This window comes from Lissotriton vulgaris, chromosome 4_1, assembly GCF_964263255.1.
Source record: "Lissotriton vulgaris chromosome 4_1, aLisVul1.2, whole genome shotgun sequence".
NCBI classification, from domain to species: domain Eukaryota; kingdom Metazoa; phylum Chordata; class Amphibia; order Caudata; family Salamandridae; genus Lissotriton; species Lissotriton vulgaris.
Genome location: NC_141691.1, coordinates 748,727,772 through 748,742,373, shown reverse-complemented (window position 1 = coordinate 748,742,373; position 14,602 = coordinate 748,727,772). Strand labels below are relative to the sequence as shown.

The 14,602-nt window shown below is 49.0% G+C and overlaps 1 protein-coding gene across 4 annotated transcripts in view; it reads left to right on the top strand.

Moving 5' to 3' along the window:
• The window catches only part of EXOC2 (exocyst complex component 2), a 1,143,674-nt gene that overhangs the window by 1,008,583 nt on the left and 120,489 nt on the right, over positions 1–14,602 (top strand). For all 4 annotated transcript variants that reach the window (XM_086965054.1, XM_086965056.1, XM_086965057.1 and 1 more), the window contains one exon: positions 2,335–2,476. In XM_086965054.1, coding sequence (XP_086821180.1) covers positions 2,335–2,476 — 142 coding nt within the window. The remainder of the gene's footprint in view (positions 1–2,334; positions 2,477–14,602) is intronic.

Here is a 14,602-nt window from a genome sequence, read left to right as displayed (position 1 = left end):
GAGTGGTAACATGTGTGGTTGTAGGCGCTCCTTTGCTTGAGTAGAAGGCTGCTGAAATATGTGATGTCACCTAATTGTTGCGGGGTAGGGGTTCTGGCACCTGGTCCCGTTCGGGTGCGGACGGGCGCAGACGTGCTCGCCTTAGGTGCGCATTTGGCGCACCAGTGTCGCGTCAGTGCAGTCATGCGGCTGATGAGGGTTCTAGCCGGAAGTTCCACCCCGTGCTCTGCCTTCTAGTCCACCCCCCCACTCCTCCTGCTCCCTCCACACAAACGGAAACCGCGGTTGACCGTGAAGAGGGAGGTGAAAAATGCCTAGAAAGGTAGGAGCAGAGATCAGTGCAAATTCGTTTTTAAACAAATAAAAATGAATTAAAAATGAAGGCGTCCCAAGTTAAAATATTAAAAGCGTCAGGTGGCTTACTGTCGCAAAGACAGGACGGAGCAAAAACCGCCTCCTAGCCGTTGCGCCTCCCCGCAGTCATGCGGCCGATGAGGCTTCCAGCCGGAAGTACTGCCCCGTGCTCCGTTTTCTAGTCCGCCCCCCACTCCCTTCACACAAACGGACACCATGGTGGACCGGGAGCGAGTGGTGAAAAGTGCCCAGAAAGGTAGGAGCAGAGATCAGTGCAATTAGTTTTTAAACAAATTACAAGACATCTGAACGAATCTCCCTTGAAGTGAAGGTGTCACTTCCCTGCATCTGCAGGCACCGCAAGCAAGCTAATCCGTTTGCTGTTCCTGGGCTCCCACATACTCCACAAGGCTCCGCAACACAGGCGGTGGTTTTACAACTCCCTCAAGGCCTGCACTGTCTTCTCACAGAGTTTGAGGCCAGTATCCCTTGTCAGAACCTCAGGAGCCAATCCCCTGTGCACTGCGTCAACTTGCCGGTGCCAAGACTTGTTGGCTCTCTTCACCAAAGATTTTCATGCTCAAAGGAGCTCCAGCCTCAATCATCTCCAACGACCAAGATCTTTGTCCTCACAGCATCTCTTGCACCTTGGGCTTGCATCTTTGGTGAGCTGCTAGAGATACTCTTGCGATACCTGTTCTTCAGCCCTGTGGGTCCTCTCGAGGGTCTTTTTTTACTCCAGTGGGCTGCCCTGATTGCTCGGGCCTACTCCTACTTCCCTGCTTGTGGCGAGTAACTTGGACCTTGCTGGTCCTAATTCTGCACCTTTTTTGCTTGCCACTTTGTTTGCGGTTGCTATATCTGGTTGGTGCTCCCAACTGACATCGACTCTTCAGCTCTGGTCACCCGTAGTGGGACAGCTTGTGAATGGCTCCAGGTCTTCCACAGCATTGCCGGTCCCCACAACTGCAGCTCCAAGGTCATTGTCAACTCTCCTGTATTATCCAACATCAGTGGGCATTTGTCTCCTCTGCCTTCTGGTCACTCCTGAATGGTATAGACTCTGTCCCCTCTGCTTGCAGGTACCTCTCAACTTGAATCCACCTTTGGGTTCCCCTTGACACTTTCGCCTTCTTCAACAGCGGCATCTTCCTGAAGTTCTCCATTGAGTTTGACGGCAGGTTTCGACGCCACTTCACGACTATGCACTCTTCGTCCCTGGTGTAGGTATCCTGGTTCCTAGGGTATCCACAGGTTGGGTGGCTCTCCAACCTTCTTTCTTCCACGGGGTTTCATCAGGGAAGGGTCCTTCTTCTTTAAAATTGCATCCACAACTTACCTATTGACTTGAATTGAGTTTGCAGTTGTTTTCCCACACTGCACACGGCCTCCGTGGGGTTACTGGGTACTTACCTTGGGTGGTTCCTTCGGTCCCCAATATTTCTACGTCTTCTGGGTACAGTTTGACTCGAGTCTCGATTAGCATACCTCTTTTTTAATATATGGTTTGGTCTCCCCCGGGCGACTACTGTGTACTTGTGCTACTTACCTGTTTTTATTGAAAAGTATTAAGTGCATTGTGTTATATTTCCGGGTAGGAGATATCCTTGTGTGTTAGTGAGTGTCTTATAATAAATACCTATTTGTATAAATACACTGCGTGGTTCTTTTTCACTTAACCTATACCTGTAAGATTAAGACGTGGTAAAACAAGGTGATTTACACTCCTTCTGGACTAAGCCTGAAGGCTGCTCTCCACACCTACCACTTAGAGAGTTTTCTAAGGTTGTCTAAGACCACTAAAATTTCCATAAGGGTTGTCTGGATTAGTGCAGGGTGCTACACTTACATAAGTGAGCACCTTCTACAAAGCCAGCCTCCTACAGTCTGTAAAGCCAGGTGTAGGGAGGTGGGCTAGGGAGCAAGACCAGTTGGTTTCTGTGCTATGCTGGCTAATTATAATGTCCTTTTTTTTCCTAGGTCAGCACGGAATCTATAAAGGAACTAGACACTCGACTGTTTGAAATGTACATTGAGTTAAAGGCAGACCCAATTGTGGGATCTTTAGAACCAGGCATTTATGCAGGATATTTCGATTGGAAAGATTGCCTTACTCCAACAGGTAAAACTGTTTTCTTTTTGACCTGTTGCATTCTTGTTTACTCATACTGATTGCACTGTGGGGTTAGACGTAATGGTGGTTTAAATATGCAATGAATGTTGGACTTTTTCTCGTCTTTTCTTGGTAGATTGTATACTGTCCTACTGTCTTCTCTGATATGAGCTCTGCTTGTCCATCCTTTGAATGTTTCAGATTGATGTTGTATCCAGGGGTGTCGGTAGTATTTATTTTTTGTGAGGAGCAGGGACACACAATGGGCCATGGATGGGGTAATCTACAACATATAATTGCCAATTGTGAAGTGTGCACAGCATGTGTGGATCTGTATTGAACACCTGTATCTTACCCTATCTGAGTATAAAGGCTATCAGAGGGAGGAAACCTAATTTCAACAGATGTCCTACATGACTTGTGGTTGAGTGGGCTCTGGGACAGTTTGTGTTTCCACGGTCAACAGAACCTACTTAGCCACATTTCTTCTCAGAACGAGGAGGACCAAAATTCCAATCATGTTACCAAGACCTCTTTGCCATAAGCCTGGTCTGGCCAAGTAAGAGTGTATACTCTTTCTGTCCCCATAGTCCTAAAACACAGTTGTAAGGCTTACAGCTGACTCCCTGCTGGGCCTTATAACTCCTGCCTCCTACTAAATCGAAACAGCTGCTGAAACATAATCACTTTTAGCCACTCAGCTTTTTTCTAAGTGTGTAATGTTCTGATCGAGACTTACCCCTGTAGATTCTTCACCTTCAGCTTTGGCATAACAATTTCCTCCTGCGCCAACAGGTGGCGTCAAGTGGTGTAATTCTGTCTTGTGCCTGCTGTGTCCCATGTGAATGTGATGTTAGGAGCAGTATATGTACACCACCTGCTTCTTCTGACGTAGTTTACTTTCTTTACACTGCAACCAGTGGCAGCTCACCGAGGGAATACTACGGGCAGGGTGAGGTGCAGTAAACTCCGGCATACGGCGAATCGGAGTTAAGTAAATAAATAAATAAAATAATTTACATTGTGCGCGCTGCATTGCCGAGTTGGCGTTGCAGCACGCGCAATGTAAATTGTTTTATTTATTTACTTAACTCCGTTACGCTGTATGCCTGAGTTTACTATCCCCCACCCTGCCCCTCCCCGCCTCACCGCCCCGCAGCACTCCCTCAGCGAGCCGCCACTGACTCCAACTGAGGCGAATCTGGAGCTTCATCTATCATTCATGAGATTTTTATTTTCCCTCTATATTTACAATGGTCTGCAGATAATGTCACCTAAACCCACAGGCTTTATACCATGTAAAGTTAATACTCAAATTTCGGTTTCAGATCCATACAACATCTGCCTTTGACGTCTTGGCTCTGGTCATGATTTGAAGTCCTGATCGGTGTGTGCCAAGTCAGTAAATACCTCATGTCTCCCGTGGAGATACTCACACACCTTATCAAACAAAGTGACAAAGTCATACTGGCTGTCTCTGTCAAAGTCCGCCAAATCCTACAGTGGTTGATTTTGGAACAGCTGGATGCTGCAGACTTTTCAATAAAGTTAAGTTTAAACACTGCTGAATTTTTAGGTAGAGTAGGCATCTCTCCTGGATTTAATCCACAGGGTTAATTAATTAATTAATTAATGTTTGAGCTTGTAAGGGTTCTTAACAGATTTCCAAAAGTCACTTATGGAGATGCCTTTTGACTGCTCTTGGCTGTTTGGAGCAAAAACGGATTCAGCCATTGAAAGGTTAAGGACAATAATGCACCCTGCCCTCTCTTTGGGCTAAGTTCTACCAACTAGGCAGCTTCCCCATAAACAGTGCCCTATTTAACGCCTTGGGCGCGGCCGCGATTCTGCGCCTGTGCGGCGCTTTTAATAAGTGGGCGGGTTCATCACAACCCCCAGCCGTTATCAGCACACGCCCATCGCGGTGCATGACGGACGGGGGCCGTCATCAGCATAGAAGGGGTTAAGGGTTTGGAAGGATTTTTTTGCGAAGTCAAAAACTGTTTTCCTTTCAGCCATAACAGACCTCTCACTCCCTTAAGGGACGAGGTCAGGGAGCTGGTCAAGGGTGTTTGGGTTCCGAGGGGCAACAATCTACCAAAGCTCCATCCCCACCTTCTGCAGCTGTCGCAAAACCACTTGGATTTGACCTTAGTAACACATGATTAACCGGTTGTAGTTCGGATAATATTTTACCTCCCTGAAGCAATGGGTGCTCTATATTGCCAAACAAGGTTACGCTCAACTCTTTCTTTCCTTTTCCCTAGACATACCAACCACAATATAACATCTCCTGGCTATACTCTAAGCAGAAGTTCTAGTTCTCTTGGCCAAGGGATTAATAAAGAGGGTACCGATTTCAGAATTCATGGTTGGTTGTTACTCTTTACTTTCTGATATTGAAGGAGACCTTCATCCTATCCCAAATCTTTGCACTGTGAACTTCTTCCTCAAGGAAGAAAATGTCAAGATGCTCACCCTGGCCAAAGTTCTATCTTCCTTGATCCAAGAGACTGGGTGGTATTGCTGGACTTGCAGAATGCATATTTACTCATATCGGATAGAGGCTTCTACCTGCAAATTTGTTACCTTTGAATTTCCCAGGTGTGAGGATGTATCCAGAAACCTTTGCTCGAGCAACACCCCTTGTACGCGCTGTCGGGTGGCTCCATTTGGCTCCGCGTGACCTAGTCAGTGGCGTCGAATATGACGTTGGAGTAACCTATATAGGTGTCACCCAGGTGCGCATACATCTGTTCTTTCCTTTCTGCATCAGGTAAGCGCCAATCTGGGAGGAGCTACCACTCTGTCGCTTTTTGACAGGGCTTTTTTCGACTTTTTGTTGACTTTGTAATTTTTTCCAACATCGTGTGCGAGGATGTCTTCGAGGAAGACAGGGTTTGAATCGTGTGGTGCCTGTCACTGCATGATGTTGGTTACTAACCCCCACCTAGTCTGTCCCTGGTGTCTCAAGCGCGACCATGATTTAAAGTAATGCTCTGGCTGTTGGGCTATGATTTTGAAGGCCTGGCAGGAGCGAGCTATGAAGCTCTTTGCAGCCCGGCAGTCAACACTATCCAGCGAGACTCCACAGGGGCCCCACTCCCGATTTTAAAAAAGGAGGTTGTGGGACCACTCTATGAGCCCCAAGTCCTCTTTATCCCACTAGAGGTCTTTGGGACAATCGGGGAAGAGGCACACGAAGAAGTCCAAGCAGACTTCATCTCTGCCTTGACTGTCGTCCTTGGACGAGTGAGGTAAGGAGCATCGATGCTCTGGGCACAGTTCTGCGGAGCCAGAGCCAAGCTCGACTTTGCATCTCCCTCCCTTTCCGGGAGCCGGAGCGACACCACTCAAATGAAAGAATTTTACTAGGCCATGCACTGCATTTTTGAGTGGGACAACCCTGCTGGAGAACCCTCGGACCCTGCATTGTCGGACAGCGCCCCATTGGATACGACTCAATCAGCTATAGCCACAGCGCCAGTGGGACCTCATGGATCCGATCCCAGATCTGAGACTATGCCGGTCGTTCCACCCCGACCTCCCCCGGCATCGGACCAAAAGGTGTGGCCGACGGTGCCCACCGGCAATGCCAGTCTCATCCTTAACCCCGATGATACGGAGTTGGAACAGCGTTACTCTACACAAATTCCAACATCGATTGAACTCAAGGGCTCTATGTTGCCTCCTGTTTTAGGCTCGGGAGAGGAATGGGAGGGGTTTATGGACACTTTGGAACACCAGAATGTCTCTGCAGAGCAGATGGACTGGTATGGGGGACTTGGGGAGGCCAATGAACTTGATACTTCCCCCAAATACTGGCATGCTCTCTCTCTGTCAACTGTGGCTGCGAAGGAGCGGGCATAAATGTTTTGTACTTGTATAGCGCACAGCTACCCGCAGTGGGTTACCCGGCGCTTGTACGAATACCGCAAGGGAACCCTTCCTTGCTTTCCCCTGTGAAGTGTCCACTCCTGGGCACCCCCATGGTGTAGACCAGGCATCCCTGCCGTTGTGGGGGCCGTTGTGGAGACTAAGCAAGCTATTGCCCCGAGTTACAGCGTGGGACCCATGATCAGAATAGGCACTGAGGCGAGAATATCCAGTCAGGGGAATTAATGAGCCCGAGACCCGCCGGGGCAGGAATCGAACCCTGGTCCCTGGCCAGAGCTCTGCATCGAAGTCTGCCTGCTCTAACCATTGAGCCACACTTCTCCGCATAAGTGGTTAAGAGGGAAGCCAAGGCCCTCGGACTAGAGTTGCTCTCAGTGCAGGTCAGGATTAATCTCCTGAATAAAGTTCTTCAGCCTGAGGCTTCCTCCTCTGAACCCCTTTGCCCTTCAATGAGGCACTAACTGATGTCCTTCTATGGTCCAAGCCTAGCACAGGGGTTCCTTTGAATAGGACAATTGCGTGCCGCCATTGCCCAGCTCCGGGAGACCCAAAGTTCCTAAGCCAATTCACTACCTCTGAAAGCTTGGTGGTGCAGGCTTCTACATCCCGGGGCGCGTTCCCTTCTGCCCCTTCGGAAAGGGAATACAAGAGGCTGAATTCACTTGGTAAGAAGATGTTTTATTCCTCCAGCCAGGCATTGCTGTCGGTGAATACTGCATGCTTATTGGGCCATTTCTCCCACTCCCTTTGGAAGATGGTTGCGCAAGTACTGCTATGAGTCCAGGAGAAGGCCCAGGCTCTTCTCTCTCAGGCAGTTAAGGACGGGAGAGATACAGCAAAATTCACCATAAGATGTGGCCTTGAAACTATTGATTCGCTGGGCAAAGGGATTTCTTCGACAGTGGCCTTTTGGCGTCAGGCTGGCTTTGGACAACTGGCTTCTTGAGCGATGTTCAGGCAGATTTTATGGTCATGCCGTTTGATGGAACCCGACTTTTTGGGGAAAAGGCAGACTCTGCCTTAGTGAGGTTCAAGGACTCTCAAGTTATGGCCGAATCCTTGGGCCTCTCTTCTACACCTTGTGGCCAGTCTAGCGTTCGCCCCTTGGCAGCCCGAGCCTCCAAGCACCCCTAATCTCAATCTGCAAGACCACACAACTCCAGTTGGTGGGAGAATCCATCATCCACCACGCTGGAGGTCCATAACATCCAACAAGTGAGTCATGCAGATCATTCAGGAGAGCTATTCTCTGCCTTTCCTTTCTTTTCCTCCTCCTATTTTGCCAAATCAAGGACGACTGGCAGAGGATCATTTAAAATTGCTCCAGGAGGAAGTTACAGCTCTCTTGGCCAAGGGAGCTAAAGAGAGGGTCCTGGATTCAGAAGTAGGCAGTGGCTGTTATTCCCACTACTTTCTGATTCCAAATAAGAAGAAAGTGTTGTGGCCCATTTTAGATCTTCGGACCGTCAATCTCTTCCTCAAGAAGCAGAAGTTCAACTCTCTCACTCTAGCTCAGGTCTTGTCTGCCCTAGACCAAGAAGACTGAATGGTAGTGCTGGACCTGCAGGATGGGTATTTTCAAACCCCGATCATGCTGAGTTACAGGTGTTATCTGCTATTTAAGGTAGGCCATGAGCACCTTCAGTTGACCATGTGGCCTTACCAGTGTCCCTCAGGTGTTCACTAAGGTGATGTTGGTTGTCACAGCTCATCTGCACAGGTTAGGAGTGTCAGTCTTCCCCTACCTTGACTACTGGTTGTTGAAGGCGTCCTTGCCCCAGGCTGTTGTCTCCTACCTTCAGACTACAGTGGACCTCATGCATTTGCTGGGGTTCTCTATAAACATGCCAAAGTCACACCTGACTCCTTCTCAGACACTCCCTTTCATCTGGGCTCTTCTGGACACAGTGCAGTTTCAGGCCTATCCTCCCGAGCAGCGAGTTCAGTGTATGATTCAGATGTTTCAGCCTCTATTCTAGATTTCGATGAGACGTTTGCTGTGACTGTTGGGCCTCCTGCATCCTGTTGGTAAAGTATGCCAGGTGGCATATGCAGGCTTTGCAGTGGGACCTGAAGTCCCAGTGGGCACAGCATCAGGGAAATCTCAGCCACGTGGTCCAGATCTCGGAAGGAACTGCGAGAAATCTGCAGTGGTGGTTGACGAACCCTGATTGGGCCAACAGCTGACCCCTCTCCCTTACCCAACCAGAGCTCACAGTCGTGACAGATGCGTCACTTCTGGAATGGGGCGGCCATCTGGAAGAGGTGGAGATCAGGGGCAGTCTGGGCTCCACATCAATTTGTTGGAGCTTCAAACGATTTGGTTGGCATTGAAGGCATTTTTTCCCTCTGTCAACGGGAAATGAGTGCAGGTGTTCACGGACAACACCCCCGCCTTGTGGTACTGCAACAAGCAGGGTGGGGTGGGGTCGTGAACCCTTTGTCGAGAGGCCCTCCGTCTCTGGCCGTGGCTGGAACAGTAGGGCATAACCCTGGTGGTTCAACACCTGGCAGGTTCCCTGAATGCCAGGGCGGACAAATTCAGCCGCAGGTGCATGATGTATCACGAATGGCGTCTTCACTCGGAGGTGGTGCAAGGTCTCTTTCGACAGTGGGGAGAGCCTTGGTTCACCACCAAAGATAACGGGCAATGTCACCAATTCTGCGCGTTGGAAATTCCAAGGAGGCACTCGCTAGGCAACGCTTTTCGTCACGAGTGGAGTTGCAGTCTGTTGTACGCCTTTCCCACTTCTGCCCAGAGTGCTGAAGAAGATCAGGCGCAACCGGGCCCAAGTCATCCTTGTGGCTCCAGATTGGGCACGAAGAGTCTGGTATCCCGAGCTGCTCAACATGGTTATCGATCCTCCGACCCGTCTGCCTCTTCGGGAGGATCTTCTGTTGCAGCAACAGTGGATGGTCCTCCACCTGAACCTCTCCAGCCTCCACCTTCCTGTGTGGAGATTGAGCGGCGGAAGTCGACGTCTTTGAACCTGCCTCCCGAAGTTTGTGATGTAATCTTGGCAGCCAGGCGTCCCGCTACTAAAACGGTATACGCCTGCCGGTGGAACAAGTTTGTGGCATGGTGCACAGAAAAGGCTGAGGATTCCCTTTCTGCCACTCTTGCTGAGGTTCTCCTGTTTCTTCTTTCTTTGCCCCGTGGGGCTCTGCTCTGGGTACTATCGAGGGCTATCTTTCAGCTATATCTGCCTTTCTTCGGCTTCCAGATCAGCCTTCTCTTTTCAAGTCCCCGTGGTTATTCATTTTTTGAAAGGCATAACTCATCTCTTTCTTCCTATTCCCTTTGTTATGCCTCAGTGGGACTTGAATCTTGTCTTAACCTGTTTAATGTGCGCTCCCAGTGAGCCGCTTCACAACTGTTCTTTGAGGCTTCTGACACTTAAGACTGCTTTCCTAGTAGTAATCACATCTGCCAGAAGAGTGAGTGAGCTCCAGGCTCTTTCAGCCAAGCCTCCTTTCCTGTCTGTCTATCCGGACAAGGTGGTTCTCATGACTCGTCAATCCTTCCGTCCTTCCTACGGTTGTTCCAGCCTTTCACATCTGGGACCCTCACTTTGCCCACCTTCTTTCCGCCTCCGCATCCTTCAAAAGGAGAAGAGAACCTCCACCGTCTGGACCCAAAAGGTACGCTTTCGTTCTATCTGGATTGCACAAAACAGGTCCGTGGATGACCAACTCTTTGTTGGCTACGTGGGCGCCAAGAAAGGCCGGGCCGTACACAAGTGAACCATTTTTCGATGGGTCGTTTTGTGCATTAGAGTATGCTATTCTCTGGCTAAAAAGGAGCCTCCAGTGGTGCTACGTGCCCATTCCACCAGGGCAACTGCAGCCACTACTGCCTTGGTAAAAGGAGTTCCTCTACATGACATGTGTCAGGCAGCTACATGGGCATCACTGCACACGTTTACAAAACACTACTGTCTGGACAGCCAAGTCCGGAGAGACAGCTTCTTTGGCCGTTCTGTTCTCCAGGACTTTCTGGTGTGATCTTGGTTCGCAGACCCACCACCGGGGTTGGTATTGCTGGGGTATCTATTCTAAGGTAAGGAATCTATAACTAACATGTTTCATTCAGCTGAACAAGTTACTTACCTTCGGTAACGATCTATCTGTAAGAAACATTAATTAGTTATAGATTCCTTACCGCCCCACCCATCCTCCCCGTTCTGCAAACTGATTTCTAGAGTTAAGGATATCCTTCCAGGCCCCTAGTTTTGTGCACCAGTGGTCGGTGTCTTGCATGGCTCTGCGTTTCTAGCACGGAAAGTCATGTACAGAATTGACGTCAGCACGCAAGGGCGGGGTCTAAGTAGCTGCCGCAACATCATCCCGACAACCACGACACAAACCAAGGACGCAGAGCCGACTGACGCCACCTTCCGACGTACAGAGGTACTGCTGAAGAAAAAACTTTCCGAATCCAGTCTGACGCCAGAGGGGTAATTCTAAGATAAGAAATCTATAATTAACTAATGTTTCTAACAGCTATATTGTTACTGAAGGTAAGTAACTTGTTCATTAAGCTGGCACTGGATCAGGGAAATCTGGTGGCCCTGATTCTCTTTGATCTATCCATAGCGTTTGACACTGTCTCGCATTCTATATGATTATAGCGACTAGGCGACATCGGTGGAGTGGCCTTGCACTGTTGTGGCTCTGTTCTTTCGTTACAGGCAGACACCAATCTGTATGGATGGCTCAGTTTACTTCGGAACCCAAGCCTCTCGGTTTTGGGTTACCCCAAAGGTCTGCACTGAGTTCTACACTCCTCAATGTCTATTACTCCTTTAGCCACCCTTGCTACCGTGTGCAAATAGTTTTGTACTCTTATGATACACACCTGCTCCTCATCCTTGACTTTTTTTTAAAGCGCCAAATACACTGAGCAATTTCAAGGCTTCCATTTCTGCAGTGTTTTCACTGGTTGTGTACCAGCAAACTGCTGGGCCAGTAAAACCAAAAAATTGGTCTTCAAGATTTCCCCTCTCCCCTGACCCCTCCATCCACTCTTCTAGAAGAATAACATCTTGGCCAATACTGTCCCGCCTCCACCAGCCCCTGCTGCAGTGACTCGCAATCTGGGAGGGAAATTTAAAACTTCTGCCACCTTTGGCCCCCAGTTAGCTAGTGTAGTTGGCTTCTGCTTCGGACTTCTGATAGGTATAATAAAGGTTTCTGTGCCATCTCTCTATTCCGCAGCAGTCATCCAGGCCCTGATGATCCCAAGGCTGGATTACACTAATTCCCTTTACCTGGGCTTAATGGTTTATCTCCTGAAAAGACTGCAGTTGATGCAGAGTGCCAGTGCGCGACTTCTTCTGAGACTGCCTTGGAGGAATCACATCCAGCTTCACCTGAAAGAACTTCACTGGCTTCCCATCTAGGAGCGGGTGAGGGTTAAAGGACTTGTCAAGGCACATAAAGCCTTCTACCACTCCTCATCACCTGTTAAAAAGGATTATCCCCTACCATCCACCTAGACCACTCTGTTCCTCCAGTTCCCTTCTGGTGGTTATTCCCAAATTTAGAAAGAAAAGGTGGGTGGCCGCTCTTATCCCGTCCTGGCTGTTAAAAACTGGAACACCTTCCCTCAGCAGCTTTGCACCACAGAGGGCATCGTGGTCTCAAGCGCCTGCTCAAAACCTGACTTTTCAGCTTTACATTGTAAACTCCAGAACATTCAGGATCAGTTCTTACATATAGTGCCTGGACACTCAATTAGTAGATTTTGCGCTCTAAAAATCCCCTAGATCGATTGATTGATAATACAGGAAAGTGCTGGGTCCTAATGGTTTGCCTATTGAACTTTATAAGTGCATGACCAGTACCTTGCCACTTCTCAGAAGACAAATGTTCCTTGAACCGAAGGGCAGGGAACGGACACCCTGTGACCAAAGAATGGCCACGATTGTGACTATCCTGAAGGAAGGCAAACAGCCAGATGCCCGTGCCTTTTTTGTGTGCCCATATCACTGCTCAATGCGGAGAGTAAGATCCTGGCAAAAGTATTATTTAACTGCTCACGACAGGTTATCTCTAAACTGGTACACCCGGACAAGTCTGGATCTATGCACTTTAGGGTGACCAGGCCGAATCGTAAACACCTTTATGGCAGCATGCACTGGCTTGGGGAAGGGCAGGAGGCGACAGCCCTGTTTTCCCCTGATGCTGTCAAAGCTTCAACACCTTAGAATAACCATTCATACACGGAGTACTGGAAAAGGTGGGCAGAGGTCCCTGCTTCCGACAATGAATAAAGTTACTCTACGAATGCCCAATGATAAGAGTTGATTAAATGGAATTGTCTCTGCCCCAATCTAACTTGGGCGGGGAACGTGGCAGGGATACCCCACACTAATGATCTTTGCATTCTCCCTGGAACCACTAGTCTGTTGAATCAAAGAGGATCCACTGATCTGGGGTCTAGGGAGGGGGAGGAGGAGTGAGAGGATAGACTCTCACTATACGCAGCAATATCCTGCTGTGCGTGTTATGTCCTAATGACACCATCCCCAGACTCTTACAAATCTTTGTTATCTTCGACACATATTCAGGATACATTATTAATTTGGGTAAATCATTACTTTAACTATTACGAGTTGGCCATAAGAGATCAGATATAGAAACAGATTCTGATAGAGCTGAAGGGGTTCTGATACCTAGGGATCCACATAACTGAAATGGGGGAAGCCTTCTTAATGAAAATTCGCCCTTCTTGCTTGGACTAGCAGCTCTGTTCAAAATGATCAAACTATCCTAACAATTATACGTGTTCCAAAACATGCCGTATAGCACCCCACCGGACTTCTTCAGGAAGCTGGAGGTGGAAATTAGGCTCCTATGGGGGCGGGGGGGGGGCTCACCAGAGGGGTGTACGATGGAGGCATTGAACTACCAGATTATCGAAGATACTCCTGGGCTTCGCAGTTGATAGTAATTAACGAATGGGCCTTCGCACTGCAGTCTGAACTGTTCCTAAAGGCAGCTAGCGAGGCAGTGGAAGGAAGGGGATGCCCAGCGACCCTCTATATGTTTGAGAGGGCAATATGTCTGCCAGCCGACACAGATTCGGTGAGGAATGCCTGGCCAGAGGCCAACAGATACTTTAGCTGGGAAAACAAATTAATGACTCAAGCCCCACTATGGTACAGCGTGGCCCTGGCAGGGGGTGGGAGGTACTCAGGAGCTCGAAAATGGGATAGGATAGGAATAAGCAAACTGCGAGACCTGCGACAGGTGGGGAAAAGGACCGAACGGGAAGCCATTGTAGACAAGTACCAAATAACAGAAATGGAGGCCTCCATGTACCTCCATGAGAGCCACGCCCTGAGGACCCACATGTGAGCAGGAGTGGAAATTCCGGAGGCATCCCCTATGGAGGAACACCTATTGACGGAAGCCATATAAAAATCTACCCTATAACTCCCCAAATGTCCTAGAGGAACTGAAAGCGAATTGGGTCCACACTTTGTGGGACATTGAGGAAGGGAAGTGGGAGGAGGCCCCAGGGGCACCCAGGGAGATAGGAATCCGGACTGGCTTCAGACTGATTCAACAGCGGATACTCCATTAACCCTACTATTCAAGAACTAGACGATAGAAGATGGGGAAGTCCTGGACAAGCTTTGTGCTACGGGATGCAGCAGACCGGGCACTTTCCTCCCTCCACACTATGGAATGTCTGAGACGAATGACCTACTGAGGGGCAGGGTGGACATCCAGACGGGTCAGGGGCACCCAGGCGGAACGCACACCCAGGCTGGCAATACTTAACATTCGGAGAAACCAAGCACACACATTCCACACACCAAAACTCTCTTGTCGCTAGGGTTGATTGTGGCAAAAAGTAGCGTGGCTCAAAAATGGGGATTCAACATCCCACCTGATTTGACCGCCTTATAAATGCTATAGACTGGTGTATGGCTGCAGAAAGACCGCTTTATGGAGGGCGGAAATGCCTGAAGAAATATGAAAAGATATGGCTGCTATGGCGAACCTATCCAGGACTATAAAAGAGGTCGAGTGGACACAAGAGTGTACTAGTGTACTGAACCCACCTACATCACTGGTTGGTATACAGTATAAACCCCACTTTTTAACATACCGGTCTAGGAGCAGAATGAAACATTGAGGCCCACTAGCACGGTATTTTTAACACTCACACACACATCCACTCCACTCTCTTCTCACCACACATAGTCCTTCACTTTAACAGTGCTC